The following is a 17,485-nucleotide window of genomic DNA, read 5'->3' as shown; positions in this document are numbered from 1 at the left end:
ATGCACAAACAAAATATCACAGCTAAGCACCCACCAGGTTCATTCTCAATTATGAGTGTGAAAACCATAAAACATACTTCAAAAATAACTTCAGTAAAACTGAGTCTATATTTAGGAAAGTAGAAAGCATTTCAATCAATAACATTCAACAAGCAATTACAATGCAAAATCTTTTCTTACAGAAAACCTCACAGGACCCACACAAACATTTCTGGGTTAAAATCAATGTGAGATTACTTTGAAGGGAATATGATGTGAAATTAGGTTAAGTTAAATGAAAATGAACCTTTATTTTTAAGACTACTGCCACTTGATAAAAATATGCAATCTACATAAGAAGTCACTGAACATGTACTGTAATTTTCAGGAATGTGGTGACCTTATTAGCATAGGCACATGATGCAAGGAAGAAAGCTTATACAGCAACAGACAAAAAAAAAAAACCCTTCCCATTTCACTGATCTATTCATTCCAAATGTTTGTCTAGTCCTGCCTTGAATTTATTTAAGCTATTCCACAAAAACAGATGGAAGTTTGTTCCGGCAATCAACTACCCGCTGGTTAAAGGCAAACTTCTGCACATCTATTCTACAATTGTCTTTCCTCAGTTTGAATCTATGCCCCCCCCCCTCAGGTTTGTAATCTGAGCAAGAGGAAGAATCCCAACGCCATTGAGCCTTCCCAATCCATTCAAGGCCTTGTGGAATCCACAAGGCCTTGAATTTTTATGGAGCCTCATTATTGGAACACTAATTGAAGCATGTGCTACATTCATCAGTGCTTGATGTTTAGTTAATCATTAACTGCACAGATAATGATCTTTAATTAAACAAATATATTAAATATAATCTCATATGTTTTGGGTAATGCCTTATTTTAGTTCATATACAGAGTGTTCATTAGCATGTGGACCACACTTTCAGGACCAATTCAAGGCTTGAAAGCAATGAAAAAAGTTTTTATAAATGTTTGTTCTCAATAGTTGCAGAGCTATACCCATTTGAATTTTGAAAAAATAATAATTTAATTTTAAAGTATACATTGTAACTATACATGTATAAATGTGTGCTTAGAATTGAGCAATGCATTTATATAAACTGTTTTTATTGTTTCAGGGTGTGAATCAATTCTCAAATTATCTGTAATCTAGTATCCAGTTATCTGTATAACGTTAACTTTCTAGTGTGTGTGTGTGTGTGTACATTTTCTTTTCTTTTTTATTTTGTTTAAAATTCATTTTTTTCTAAAATATTAGTATTAGTAGTGGCAAATGATGCAAGCAACCTTATACAGCAGCATAAGTAAAAAAAAAAAAAAAAAAAAAAACACACCTCCCAAAATCACCTCTCCATCTTCTATAACAATTTGTCTAGTTCTTCCATGAATTTATTCAAATTATCTACTTCCGCACACCAGATGGAAGTTTGTTCTAACAGTCAACTACCTGCTGGCTGAAGGCAAATTTCCACACATCTATCCTATAACCCTCCTTCCTCAATTTGAATTTCTGCCCCTTCATGTGTATAGTTTGAGAAAAAAGAATAATGCCATCGACACTGAGCTTACTCAATCCATTCAAAGCCTTAAACACCTCATTCAGTTCTTCTCACAGGTGCCTAGTCTCGAGATAGAGCAATTTGCAAAACTGAAGCCTTTCCTGATAAGAGCACCCTATTTTTCCTCTCGCTAATCTCACTGCTATTCTCTGTACCCATTCTAATGGATCCACATCCCTCCCAAAATGAGGCCTCCAGACCTGCAGTAGGAAGGCCTAAGCATTGCCGTTTACAACAGCATAATCACTTTCTTATCTCTGTTAGGAAAATTCCTGTATATCAGGCAAAATCTTATGAGCTGGCCAATTAACCCACCTTCACTGCAGCAGATATACCGGGAGGTTATAAAATAAATTTCGCTATTCAGGAAACCCTAGTGGCAAAACGGTTAGAGAGATGGCACTGTGAAAATCAGTGGGTATGTCATTTAGGGTATGGGGAAGCGATTTGTAGAAGAAGAAAAATTAGTGCCAATTTCTCCCCACCAGGGGAAAAATTGGCACTGTAAACATGACATGGAATATTTAACTTAGGATTAGATTTTAATATCAGAACTTAGAAATCTACAGATATCGCTTTCCTTCACTTGAGATACCCCAGAGGCTCACATCTGGTGAGTATGGGCTTGGCACACCCAGGGTCTTGAGCTGGATATCATCATCATTCTCCTTCTTGGTGATTCCCTTCTGTTTTTCTTTCTCTCTCTCTCTCTCTCTCTCTCTCTCTCTCTCTCTCTCTCTCTCTCTCTCTCTCTGGGTAACACTTTTTTTTTTTTTTTTTTTTTATCTGGTGCAGCATAAGCCTCAGGCTTCCTTGCACCACATGGCTAATAATAATAGTAATAATGACATTCTGAAAATGGAGTACTGTGTGCAACAGTTTCGCATAGCATCTCATTGTGGATGTTCGCTACATGCTGTTTAATGCTTGCTTTCAAATCAACAATCATCTGTATGCCGCCACGGTAAACTATCTTTTAGGTATCACTATAACCAGAAATCACAGTGATTGAGATCTGCTGATCGGCTGGACAGAACTGCAGAAAGTCTTTAGAAATGATGCAATCATTTCCGAATGTTGGATGGAGCAGTTCCTTTGCTTGTCAACCAACGTGGAGAGGGGCAACATCTTGCATGAACACTACAGTCTCCAAGCATTGCCTTTCCTGCAGAGTGGGAATAATGTGATGTAGTAGTAGTATTGGCGTGTGATGCAAGAAAGCAAGTGTACGAGCTTATGCAACATTAACAAAAAAACACAATTCCCTCTAAATGTTTGTCCAGTTCCTCCTTAAATTTATTTAACCTATCAACTTCCACAACGACAGATGGAAGTTTGTTCCAGCAATTAACCACCCGCTGACTAAAGGCAAATTTCTGCACATCTGTCTTTCCTTATTTTGAATTTATGCCCCCTTAGGTTCGTAACCTGAACAAGTGGAAGAATCTCATCAGAATTCAGCATGCTCAACCCATTCAAGGCCTTATGCACCTCAATCAGATCACCTCACAGGTGCCCAGTCTCCAGCCACTGCAATTTAGCATTAGTAGAGGCATTTGATGCAAGAAAGCAAGCTTATGCAGCATCAGCCAAAAAATAAAAAATAATAAATAAATAATAAAAAATAACCACTTCCACTTCACCCCTCTGTTCGTTCGAAATACCTGTCCAGCTGAGCCTTAAACTTATTTAGGCTATCAACTTCCACGACAAGGGATGGAAGTCTATTCCACCAACCAACCACCTGCTGGCTAAAGGCAAATTTCCTCACGTCTATCCTACATCTGTCTTTTCTCAATTTGAATTTATGCCCTCTCAGGTGATTATCCTGAGCAAGAGGAAGAATCCCATCAGCATTGAGCATGCTCAAACCATTCAAGACTTTATACACCTCTATCAGATCACCTCGCCAGTGCCTAGTCTCCAGACACTGTAATTTGCAAAACTTAAGCCTTTCTTCATAAGAGCACCCCTTTGTTCCATTCACTAATCTTGTTGCCCTTCTCTGTACTTGTTCCAGCATCTCTACATCCTGCTTGAAATGAGGCCTCCAGACCTGTATACAGTACTCTAGGTGTGGTCTGACCATTGCCTTATACAAGGGAATAATCACCTCCTTATCGCTGCTAGAAAAATTCCTATATATCATCGACAATACACCATGAGCTACTCTTGCAGCCCGTCTGCACTGCTCAGAAAACTTCATATCTGCCTGCACAACCACCCCCAGGTCCCTTTCATTCTCTACCACTGTAGTACCACAGAGTTGATACGTTGCTCTGGGGTTGCTGTTTCCCATATGTAGTACTTTACATTTGTCAGTGTTAAACTTCATTTGCCACCTCTCAGCCCATCTGCTCAACCTTTACAGATCCTGTTGCAGTAGCATAGTGTCAGTAGTGTCCTTGACAACCCTGCCAACCTTCGTATCGTCTGCAAACTTGGACATTAAGCTTGATATACCATCATCAATATCATTTATAAATACAGAAAACAATAATGGACCCAATACTGAACCTGAGGAACTCCACTAATAACATTAGTCCACGATGAGCAGTGTCCATTGATTACCACTCTCTGTCTTCTCCCCCTCAATCACCCCTTTATCCATAGCAGCAATTTGCCTCCAATGCCACACTGCTGCAATTTGTGCAGCAGTCTTCCATGTGCAACAGTATCAAAAGCCTTTCTAAAATCCAAGTATATAATATCAAAGTTATTCCCTGCATCCAGTTCTTTTGTGACTGCATCATTGTATCCAATCAAATTGGTCAGGCAAGACTTCCCCTTAACAAAACCATGCTGTGTCTGAGCTATAACCCATAACTCAATTTGCAGAACTTAAGCCTCTCTTGGTAAGAGGATCCCTTCATTCCCCTCACCAATCTTGTTGCCCTTCTCTGTACACATTCAAACAAATCTACATCCTTCCTAAAATGAGGCCTCCAGACCTGTACGCAGTACTCAAGGCATGGCCTGACCGTTGTCTTATTCAGAGGGACAATCACCTCCTTTTCCCTGTTAGCAAAATTCCTATATATCATCAACAAAACCCCATGACCTGTCCTGGCAGCCTGTCTGCATTGCTCAGAAAACATTATGTCTGACTGCACAATTACTCCCAGGTCTTTTTCATTTTCCACCACCTTAAGTGTAGTACCACACAGTTGGTACGTTTCTCTGGGGTTACTTCTACCCATCTGCCTAAATTTTCTAGATCCTGTTGCAGTAGGACACTGTCATTACTGTTGTTAACAACCCTGCCAACCTTTGTATCATCTGCAAACTTGGATATTAAACCTGATATACCTTCATCAATGTCATTGATAAATATACAAAACAACAGTGGACCCAACACTGAACCAGTGGGACTCCACTAATAACATTAGTCCACGAAGAGCAGCACGGATTGATTACTGCCCTCTGTCTACTCCCACTTAACCATCCTTTTATCCATTGTAGCAACTTACCCTTAATACTATTCTGCTCCAATTTGTACAGTAGTCTTCCCTGTGCAACAGTATCAAAAGCTTTCCTGAAATCCAAGTATATATCAAAGTTATTTTTGGCATTCAGTTCCTTTGTGACCACATCATAGTAAGCAATCAAATTTGTCAGACAAGACTTTCCCTTAGCAAACCCATGCTGTGTCTGAATTATTGCTACAGTCTTGTCTAGATGATCTTGCAATGCATCTTTAACCAGTGATTCCATTATTTTACCCGGAACAGAAGTTAAACTAACTGGTCTGTAATTACTCATGTCACCCTTCGATCCCCCTTTGTGAATTCGAGATACATTTGCACATCTCCAGCCCGTGGGGACCTCCCCTGAGTCCAAGGATGCTCTCATAATTATGGCTAAAGGTTTGCTTACTTCCGCCTCCTTTAATATAACTGTATAGATCCCATCCACCCCAGGTGCCTTTCTTATGTTTAACTTCAAAAATTTCTCCTCCACTTTGCTCTCAGTTATTATAAAATCCTTAAGCATCCTGCTGCAATTTGATAATCTTCTGGCATTTTCAAACCTTAATAACTCCTCATGTGTGAATGTAGATTCAAAATACTCATTCAGTTTGTTTGCTATCTGAGTAGGATCATCAACAGTCGAACCATCGATATCAAGTGGACCAATCAGATTCATCCCCTTCCTTTTAGAGTTTATATAAGTAAAGAAATCCTTGCTGTTTTTCTTAGCATTCTTTGCCAAAGATTTCTCGTAATCTGCTTTCACCTGCCTAACCTCCTTTGTCACTTGATTACACACTAGCTGATATCTGCCATAGGCTTCTGTGTCACATAATAATTTATATGTATCCCATGCATTTTTCTTCTCTGCCATGAGTCTCATTAGTGATCTCTTAGAACAGTGCAGTACCCTGCACTAGTTACTGTACACCTTACAGGGCCATGAAGTGTAGAATTTTTCAAAGAAAAATGGTCCGATTATAAACTCTGCTGTGAATCCACACCATACTGTAACATGTGGACTTTGTAGTGGTCTTTCATGCACAGCAGATGGACGAGATGTTCCCCATATTTGACAGTTTTGTGCATTTACAGCCCCATGAGGAGTGAAATTTGACCACAAGATCATTCGAGCCCATGTATCGTCAAGTTTGATATAAGCCAGAAATCGTAGAGCAAAGTCTATTCGCTGTTGCTGATCACAAGACTAGTTCTTGCACTACGTGAATCTTGTACGGGAACCAGCATAAAATTATTCGAAGTACTTTACATACAGTAGACCACGGACGGTTCAAGTCTCTTGACACACCTCTGGCAGGCACTGCTGACTGTTACTGTTTCGCATTGTGACCATTGCAACTGCCACTTCATCCACTTCCTCTGTTCCGATACGTGGTCGTCTCCTGTCTGGAATTACACCTAACTCTCCGGTCGTTTGCTTCAAATTTTATTTGTTTTCGAAGCCCCACTGACATCAAAGGTCCTTTACACAAACCTTTTAAGTTTCTGATATTCATGTAGTGCTGCATTACCGTTACAATTATTCTGGTAGAACAATTTTACTAAAAGAGCATGTTCCTTTATTGTAAGAGACATAATGGTTATTGATGGTGGCCTTTCTGCTTTTATCTAGCAGGATGTCATTTGCATAGGCAGCATGTCTTGAAGTAAATGACAACTTTTACATATGTGAACCCCTGTTTTTCCCTGCTGGCAGAAATTTGAACTAATGTTTTTCCTTCTGCAATTCGCTTGCCCATACCCACCAATTTTCACACTAGGGTCTGGTACCGAATTTAAATATATCCTGTGTATGGTTGTAAATATACTGGGTATTTCACCTTAACATACATCAACTGTTAATTTTTGATTTTAGGCAGAGACCTTTTGCAATATATTTTTCAAATTTTCAAAATAATGAATTAAAATTGATATAAAAGCTTAAAGTAAAGATTTTTACAATTTCTAACTTTAAAATTTGCATAATCAACTGCATTTTTGTCAGTAAGAAAGTCTTTCCCCATCATTTGTTTAGTCTAAAAATATCAAAAATCTGAAATTGCGTAAAAAACATGTGCATTATGGTTCTCCTAACAATTCACAGCTTTGCCACTTATCATCCATTTAAAAAAAAAAAAAAAAAAACTAAAAATTTCAATTTCCATTACAGTTTAGAAAAATTCTCTATAAAGACTGTGGGATTTCCTTCTCCATTTCAAAAATTTTAAGTTTTTCAGCCTACGTATAAGCATACAGTTTATAGACACCTCATTTCAGTGATGTACCACTGAATAGAATATTTCCCTGACCACTAGGCCGCCGTAGCCTAGTGGTCAGGCGCACGGGTGCATAAGTACACGTGCCTTGAGTGACCGGGGTTCAATCCCGTGACTGCTGAATACGGTGCTGTTTCTTGTATTCTGTCTATCTTGTTAACTCCTCTGACTGTTTGGTCGTCCCGGAGTATAAACAGAAAATTTATTTAATATAAAATTTTATTTAAAGTAGAATTTTTAAGTCATTACTTAATTACGTCATTTTAGGGGTTTTCAAATTTTACTTAGAAATCAGAAGAATAATTTTTCATTAAGCTGAAATTATTAAGTAAGTTAATATATTTTATTTAATCTAGAGTTAATCTATGGTTTTGTGAGTCATTATTTGTTTAGTTATCCACATATCAGTTAATAATGGTTTTAAATTAATGCATATACTCACTAATTATTTTTTTTAACAGAATTTAGCATCAAATGAATTGAATTCATTTGAATTTAAGTCCTTAACTGACTCATTGAGTGAAATTCAAGCACAGCTGGAACCAGAGAATATCAGGTAGGAGAAATTTGTGTAAAATAAATTTATTTCTCTTCTTTAAATTAAAATGGTCATCTTTTCTGTTTGCTTACTAAATAAAATGCTCCTATAATGCTCATTTAACTTCTTTGCAAAGTACTGCCAAATTTATATCACAGAAACTCACCAACTTACATAATACTCAACTTAGGTAAGTTTTTTGCCGGCCAGTGTATGCCGGCCAGTGTAAACTTAAAAAAATCTTGTGGAAACGTATTTTGCATCCCGTAGGAAAAAAATGGAGGTTTCATGAAAATATCATAATGTGATCCCAATAACACATTTTTTTTTTTTTCTTGTAATTCGTTCCAAGTCCTTGGAAGTTGAAAATTTCGCTATATTACTAAGCTATTTATCTCTCTAAAATCGTGAAATGTGTTCTTGTCACTGAAATCTTCAATCATATAAAAAACAAATTTTCAAAAACTTCTCTTCATTCCTATTTACGTATTACAATGATGAAAGGAAAGCAACCAACGAAAAGTGCAAGTGGTGGTAGTGCCAGGAAACAAAACAAAATTGATTTAGAAATGATGGAAATGATTAAGAAGTACAAAGCAGGACAAATTTTGTCATCTATTGCAAGGGAATTAGGTCTCGCTGCTTCAACAGTAAATACTATTTTAAAGGATGCGTGTATAAAAGAACATATCAAAGGATCAACGCATTTAAGATCAACAGTGATCACAAAACAGCGTTCAGGTGCTATGTCGAAGCTGGAAAAGCTGTTAATAATATGGATGTATGGATGGAAAATCAGATTCAGAAGCGAGTGCCCCTGAGTCTAATGACCATCAAAGCAAAAGCAACAAGTATTTATGAAGATATTAAGGATATTTACGGTGAACCCCACCCCAAGTTCGTAGCTTGACGTATTAAACAGGTGGTTTAATACATTCAAGCATCGCGCTGGTTTCCACAACGTTAAAGTATGCGGTGAAGTCACTAGTGCCGATTCTGCGGCTGCAGTGAAATTTTGTGATGTGTTGGAAAAAATTATTGACGAAGGCGGCTATTTAATGTTGACAAGACTGCTCTGTATTGGAAAAAAATGACGGATCAAACATACATTGCCAACAATGATAGGTTTCAAGGCATTAAAAGTTAGGGCCACGCTCTTGCTTGGGGCTAATACTGTGGGAGATTACAGATTAAAACCACTACTTGTGTACCATTCTGGAAATCCTCGTGCATTTAAGGGCATCAGTAAAGCACTCTACCCGTGCATTTCTGATCGAACCAGAGAGCATGGATAACAATATCTGGCGCCTCCGTAGCCAGGTGGGCAGGAGCAGCAGTGCGTAGCACACGCTTCTTGATTAGACCGGGGTTCGAGCCCGTCACCACCAAATACGGAGGATGCGGAAAGGTCAAGGAATGACCACCGCATATCCCAGATCAATATGGTTTTAGTTGCTAATGCTCCTAAAAAAAAACAAATAACAAACAAATAACAATATCTCTCTTTGAGGATTGGTTTAAATGCTGCTTTATTACCGAGGTTTAAAAATATTGTAAAGACAATGTTCCTTTCAAGATTTGCTTCTATTAGATAATGCTCCTGGACATCTTACGCATCTAGATGATTTAAATTCGAACGAACGTGAGAGTCATATTTCTACTGCCAAACACGACTTCACTCATCCAACATGTGGATCAGGGTGTTATTTCAAATTTAAAAGCATACTGTTTACGCACAACATTTGCTCAGGCATTGTCTGCAATAGACGATGATAAAAATTTTATGTTAAGAGACTTTAGGAAATCTTACAGTATTTACCAAGCCATCTTAAACATTAATAAGGACTGGGCAGAAATTACTAAAAGTTGTTTAAATGGCACATGGAATAAAATATGCCCACGGCACGTAAAAGGATTTGAAAAAGACGAATCATATGAAGAGGTTACAGTTAAGATTGTAAAGGTTGCAGAGCTACCTCAGTTGGAGGTTGATGCCAAAGATATGGTGGAGTTAGAGGAAGAAGAGAAGAAATTATCTAATGAAGAACTTACTGACTTGCAGGCAGCGATAGTGAAAGAAGAAAATGCTGACAAAGCTCAAGATGAACTAAATGAGGAGCCGAGACGCTTCATCACCAGAAAGATGGCAGTGGCATTTCGTGAAATTGCATCAGCAATGGCGAGGTTTGAGAAGATGGATCCTGACAGCGAACGATTCTTAAAAGTTAACAAAGGGGTGAATGATATGCTTGCTTGCTACAAAGAAATCTACAATGAAAAGAAAAAAGCCACCACCCAGTCATCCATTAATATGTTCTTTCATAAGGTTGAGCGGCCGACCCCTTCTAAATCTGCATAGCCCTCAACCTCTGCAGTGGCACACTTATCAGCTGCAGACGTCAATTCTGGCACCAATGCTTGGGAGGTAAAACTTACTGATGTTATGCCTGTCTCCTCTCTTTTTTTGTAATTTTATAATTTTGAATTTTTTTTTTAAATTGCATGCTTTTTTAATTTTTCCTTCACATGAGATAAAAAATGTTGTTTGATTTTTTTTTAGGAGCATTAGCAACTAAGGCCATATTGCTCCGGGATATGCGATGGTCATTCCCTGACCTTTCCGCATTCTCCGTATTTGGTGGTGATGGGCTCAACCGGTCTAATCAAGAAGCGTGTGCTACACGCACTGCTGCTCCTTCCTACCTGGCTATGGCATGCATAAATACAGTAAATAATTCTATTTACATGTTCATTGAACATTTCTTTTTTGATTCAATCAATTCGGTGAGCAGAGTTGCACAAGCATGGAGGAAATTACGACTTACGTAGCGATCCATGGAATGCAACCTTTACACAAGTCGGGAAGTTCCTGTATTCTTTATACATGGAAAATGCAATGAATAGAATACATTTCACATGCTTCTTCTGAGAGGGAAGTGTATATGAATTGATTATATCTTTTCTTCCTTCATTTCATATGCCCAAAGTTCCAGTTTGAGTTTGCTTTTTACAGGATGATTTAAAATATGCAACTCATAGTATGTATTTGGTTATATTTCAGTTTTATTGTCAAGCATAATTATAATAGAGATTGCAATAAATGTGAAGTGCCCTCCTACTCAAATGTAAACAAAAACTATTTTCACCATGTCTGATCAGACTTGACATAGTATTTGAGCAGTTATCATTGAAATTTCTGATATGATACTGACTTTTGATTTTTCCACTATATGAAGGTTGTTAGTGTATATAGCACCACTCTTTTTAAGTACTGTGAAAGATAATAAATCCCAGGATCGTGGTTGTTCAGTTGTAAAGACAATGATATGCTGCCTTTGTGGTAAACAAAACGCAACTGGTTAATGACAGAAAGCTAACATAACAATTGCTGAACATATGGAGATGACCAGTGCTGATACTGAAGCAGTTAGAATCAAATTCAATCAAGATCTCAATGATATATTGATGTTTACAATATGAGTTACTCATGTTGTTTATAAAAATTTCATGATACAAGAACTACTAAAGCCAGTATTTGTCTGCCAGAATTGTAATTTCTGTATATATTTTAATAAATGAAAGTTAGACCATCAAAAAGCATCTATTATTCAAAGATGTTAATGTAACATAAAGAGTTTGTATTTGTGTTGCTTTATTATGAAGTACAGTAAACCCCCGCTATTCGCGGGGGTTACATTCCTGAGAAATGTCGCGAATACCGAAAACGCGAATACTGAGTTATGGCTCCCATAGTAATTAAGGGGTTCCGTTCCAAAGTATGAAATATATAAGAAAAACTAGTCTAAAATTTTGTCTATTTATGTATTTTGTGTACCTTCATAATATGACTATGTACATAGACAGTACATAGTGAAATGCAAGCATATGGCATCGAAATGAAAATAAGAAACAATTTAATATTAAATGTAATTAATATTTATTAGAAATTTCAAACAAATCTTTCAATCCAGTGCCTTTGCTATAGCTAAAAAAACTTATCCCGCAAGTGCTATCACCAGTTTCGCTAAAGTGTTGATAAAGGAATTTTGCCTTTTCACGAATGATGAGTGAACTTAACGGAATTTTATTTTGAATTCGGTCTTCCAACCACAGATTTAAAGCCTTTTCCATTTTTTCTAATTTAACATCACGAGTTACAGAGCAAATTTTTGAAGAATTAGCGTGTTTTCACGGACACTACGGCGGATTTTTTCTTCCGATTTTTTGATTGATTGTACCGTTGACTCATTGATTTTATAATGCTTTGCCACTGAGGAGACACTTTCACCATTAGAAATTTTGTCTAATAATTCAATTTTATTCGCCAATGTCGTCACCTTCTTTGATATTTTCACATTTCTCTTTTTATTCGTAGCCATATTTTTGTAGGGGTTAGAAAGAACTTGTCCACAATAAAGTCACTTTCTTCCGTTAACACACTCGAAAAAGTCTGTTTTAACTGCAAAACGGCAGATTTATCACTTTTGTAAAGCATATCAATTTATAAATTAAAAGCAAACAACGAAACCTTCCATGACAAGCGCATAACACATACTGAACATATACTGGATTAGCGGGAAACATCCACGCTCGCGATTTTGTCACCCCTCTCCCCTCACCCACTGAGCGCTGTTTTGACCGGGAAAGATAATTTTAGCCACGCCCATGTTTTTTTATGGCGGAAAATGTTCACGGCGCTTTAAAATTCACATTTTTTTGTTTCATTTTATATTAAATCGGCGATCGCGAATACGCGAATACAGATACCGCGAATAGCGGGGGTTTACTGTATATTTTATTTTTATTAGCCATATGGTGCAAGGAAGCCTGAGGCTTATGCTGCACCAGCCAAAAAAAAAAATTCCTGAGTTACCCTGAGAGAGAGAAGTAGAAAGGAATCACCAAGAAGAGAATGATGATATCCAGCTCAGGACCCTGTGTGTGTCAAGCGCATACTCACAAGATGTGGGTCCCTGGAGTGGTATATGAGAGTGAGAGTCAGATTTATCAGGATCGGGAGGATCTTCTCAATTAGTGTCACATTTGCACATATCCAGTCCTCCCCCGAGTCCAAACTCATAATTAGAGGCATACAATACAAGAAAGCAAGCTTATGCAGGATCAACCAAAAAAAACCCTCCCATTTCACCCCTCTATTTGTTCCAAATGCCTGTCCAGCTCAACCTTAAATTTATTTAAGCTATCAACTTCCACAAAAAAAATTGAAGTCTTTTCCACCAATCAACTACCCACTGGCTAAAGGCAAATTTCTGCACATCTATTTTACATTCATGAAGCCTATGGCAGATATAAACTAGTCTGTAATCAAGTCACAAGGGAGGTTAGGCAGGCAAAGGCAGATTATGAGAAATCTTTGGCAAAGGATGCAAAGAAACACAGCAAGAAGTTCTTTACTTATGTAAACTCTAGAAGGAAAGGAATGAATCAGATTGGACCACTTAACATAGACGGGTTGACTATTGATGATCATGCTCAGGTAGCTGATAAAACTGAATGAGTATTTTGCATCTACATTCACACATGAGGAGTTATTCAATGAGGGGAGTGCCAGAAGTTTATCAAACGTTAACTGGGAGCTAAGTGATTTTATAATAACTGAGAGCAAAGTGGAGGAGAAATTGTTGAAGTTAAACATAAGGAAGGCACCTGGGGTGGACGGGATCTATCCAGTTATATTAAAGGAGGCAGCAAAGGAAGTAAGCAAACCCTTAGCCATAATTATGAGAGCTTCCTTGGACTCAGGGGAGGTCCCCATGGACTGAAGGTGTGCAAATGTATCACCAATTCACAAAGGAGGTTCAAAAGGTGACACAAGTAACTACAGACATTATTATTATTATTATTATTAGCTGTATAGTGCAAGGAAGCCTGTGGCTTATGCTGCACCAGCCAAAAAAAAAAATTCTGAATTACCCCGAGAGAGAGAAGGGAATCACAAAGAAAGAGAAGAATGATGATATCCAGCTCAGGACCCTAGGTGTTAGTTTAACTTGTGTTCCGGGGAAAATAATGGAATCACTGGTTAAAGAAGCATTGCAGGATCATTTAGACAAGACTGCAGTAATAGTTAAGCATGGGTTTGTCAAAGGGAGATTTGTTTGTTTGTTTGTTTGTTTGTTTGGGGATTTTTTTGGCACATGGGCATCTATGGCCATAGTGTGCCATACATAGGTTAGTATTTATGCTATTTCTTTATGGATCGAGAATCAGGAAACTGATTGTTGACTAGCTAAAGGAGGTGGTATACATTGATCACTTTGAGAAAGGTAAAAATCTTTGAGACATTTGTTTTATTGCCCAAAAGTGAAATAAGCGTTAGTGGGTCTTCAGTTGTGGCTGTAGTGAAGAGATTCTGGCGTTCTATTGCAAATTTTGTGCATTCCACAAGGATATGTTTCACTGAAAGCACTGTTTTACAGTAATCACACTGGGAGTGAATCTCCCCTCTTAAAAGGTAACCATGAGTAATATTAGTGTGACCTATTCGGAGACGAGCTAGTATTACCTCCTGTTGTCGAATTGCACTGAGACTTGAAGGCCATTGCTCAAGATTTGGCTTGATACTTCGAAGCTTATTTTCAAGTTGGTTTTGCCATGTTCATTGCCACTGGTACATGCATTTTTCCTGTATTATTTGTTTATAATCTTGATGTGGAACTCTCCACTGTACATCAGGTGGTAAGTGTCAAAGGGAGATCTTGTCTCACCAATTTGGTCACTTACTATGATGTGGTCACAAAGGAACTGAATGCCAAAAATAATTTTGATATCATATACTTGGATTTCAGGAAAGCTTTTGATACTGTTGCACATGGAAGACTGCTGTACAAATTGGAGAGCTATGGCATCAAGGGTAAGCTGCTACAATGGATAAAGGGATGGTTGAGCGGGAGACAACAGAGAATGGTAATCAATGGACACTGCTCTTCGTGGACAAATGTTATTAGTGGAGTTCCCCAGGGTTCGGTGTTGGGCCCACTGTTGTTTTGTATATTTATCAATGATATTGATGAAGGTATATCAGGTTTAATATCCAAGTTTGCAGATGATACAAAGGTTGGCAGGGTTGTTAACAACAGTAATGACAGTATGCTACTCCAACTGGATCTAGATAAGTTGGGAAAATAGGCTGAGAAGTGGCAACTGGAGTTTAACATTGACAAATGCAAAGTACTGCATATGGGTACCAATAACCGAAGAGAAATGTACCAACTGTCTGGTACTATACTCAGGGAAGTGGAAAGTGAAAACGACCTGGGGGTAATTGTGCAGCCAAATATGAAGTTCACTGAGCAGTGCAGACAGGCTGCCAGGGCAGGTCATGGAGTCTCGTCAGTGATATATAGGAATTTTGCTAGCAGGGACAAGGAGGTGATAATCCCGTTATACAAGGCAGTGGTCGGGCAACACCTAGAGTGCTGTGTATAGGTCTGGAGGCCTCATTTTAGGAAGGATGTAGAGTTGCTAGAATGAGTACAAAGAAGGGCTACAAGATTAGTGAGAGGAACAAAGGGGTGCTCTTACCAAGAAAGGCTTAAGTTCTGCAAATTGCAGCACCTGGAGAGTAGGCACCTGTGAGGTGATCTGATTGAGGTGTATAAGGCCTTGAATGGGTTGAGCAAGCTGAATGCTGATGGGATTCTTCGTCTTGTTCAGACTAAGAACCTGAGGCGGCACAGTTTCAAATTGAGGAATGATAGTTGTAGAATAGATATGCGGAAATTTGCCTTTAGCCAGCGGGTAGTTGATTGGTGGAACAGGCTTCCATCTTTTGTTGCGGAAGCTAATAAGCACAGGCTATTTGGAACAAATGGTGGGATGAAATGGGAGGGTTTTTAGTTTTTTTTTTTTTTTGGCTGATGCTGCATAAGCTTGCTTTCTTGCATCGTATGCCTCTACTACTAATGTACATCGTATGCCTCTTACATCGTATGCCTCTGCTAATGCTACAACTGTCTTTCCTCAATTTGAAACTGTGCCTCCCCCTCAGGTTCTTAATCTGAGCAAGACGAAGAATCCCATCAGCATTCAGCTTGCTCAAACCATTCAAGGCTTTATACACCTCAATCAGATCACCTCACGGGTGCCTACTCTCCAGGCACTGCAATTTGCAAAAATTAAGCCTTTCTTGGTAAGAGCACCCCTTTATTCCCCTCACCAATCTTGTAGCCCTTCTTCGTACTCATTCTAGCAACTCTACATCCTTCCTAAAATGAGGCCTCCAGACCTGTACACTGTACTCTAGATGTGGCCTGACCATTAAAATGTTCTCATGGTGTTAAATTAAAATATTTTATTAAAATTACTGCTGTTTTTGATAGTTTAAAACTTTGTTATTTGTTACATTCACAAAAACAGGTCATTACTTATTTATGTTTTTTTTAATCTGTTCAGTGTTTTCCAGAATCAAGTGGAAATCCATATCAATCACATTCAAGGTGGCTTGAGCCAAATGGGCAATCTTCATGCATTTGCTGCTCAAAATATTCCTGTATGATGATATGGGAAATAAGGAGAAAAAAAGTGAAGGAAACTTGTACATGTTACCACGTTAAAACCAGAATGGTATTATGTATAACTGGTGCCTCATGGACATGTATTTTAAAGTCTGTAAATAGTGTTTTATACATTGTTGTTTGAAATTTTGTTAAAAAAACATGTTCTTAATGTCTGTTCTGTTTTTCGTGTTGTCAATGCTGGTGGCACATTTCTTACAGCTGTGTGATATTGCCGATGGCTTAAGTTATTTATCGGAAGTTAATTCTTTACTGTGTCCTTTTTTTTTTTTTTTTTTATTAGCTAGTTTTCATTATTTCATTATCTCTAATAGGATGGAATTTAAGGTTATGTTCCAGCTTTGAAATGAATTCTATGGAATTTGCAAGATGAAATATTATGACTACTATGAGATCTAAAAATTTCTCTCTAAGTTATTTTGTATTATATTGTTAATAGAATTGTTGAATATTTCAGATTGAAAACATCTTTTCATGATGTTGATTACTGTATTATGTGAAATGTATTTTTCTGTTTTTTTATTATTATTTTAAAATTTTAATGGGTGTATAGTTAATTGGAAGTATTTATGCTTTCTGGAGAAACTGCTTGTCATCACACTACAGGAGCATCTGAGGTATGTATATATATATAAAAAAATTCTATATGTATTTGATAAGTCACATTAATCCTTTTATATTTAGTGGCCAAATACTAAATTTTAATATTTTAAAACTATTTTAGTTAAAATGACAAAGTGATTGGGTAAAAATGAAATAGGCTTTCTACTCCTTTAAAGGAATTTAACCAATTATACCTATAAATGATTATCCTTTTTCTATTACTGATTCATTAAAATATAAATTTGTGTGTCAATCAGAAGAAACAAAAAACCAAGGCTTATAGTATAGCTTGGTTGAATGAAAATCCTTTGTCATTTTCAGTTTTTCAAAGACAAAAAAAAGTCAGTGTCCTTGGCTGCCTCTTTCACATGAATCAGGATTAATCTTTATCAAAAGTTTTCCAGTACTGTACTACGAAAATTGACACTTCTCAGAATTTTTTTGCTTTTTTTTTTGTCTTTCCTTCCCCTTCATCATCACTCTATATATTTAAGTTGAAATATCT

General features: G+C 37.4%; 1 protein-coding gene across 1 annotated transcript in view; it reads left to right on the top strand.

The window, feature by feature from the left end:
- The window catches only part of LOC150077502 (protein lin-9 homolog), a 191,490-nt gene extending 175,132 nt beyond the window's left edge, over nt 1–16,358 (top strand). Inside the window, exons 14-15 of the mRNA XM_090385923.1 lie at nt 7,764–7,858; nt 16,256–16,358. Of these exons, the coding sequence (XP_090242049.1) occupies nt 7,764–7,858; nt 16,256–16,358 (198 nt within the window). The remainder of the gene's footprint in view (nt 1–7,763; nt 7,859–16,255) is intronic.
- The last annotated feature ends 1,127 nt before the right edge of the window (nt 16,359–17,485 follow it).

The sequence above is a fragment of the Mastigoproctus giganteus genome, chromosome 12, assembly GCF_048544385.1.
Source record: "Mastigoproctus giganteus isolate SK-2022 chromosome 12, ASM4854438v1, whole genome shotgun sequence".
Classification (NCBI taxonomy): Eukaryota; Metazoa; Arthropoda; class Arachnida; order Uropygi; family Thelyphonidae; genus Mastigoproctus; species Mastigoproctus giganteus.
Note: the sequence above shows the minus strand (reverse complement) of the source record. Positions and strands in the feature narration are given on the sequence as shown.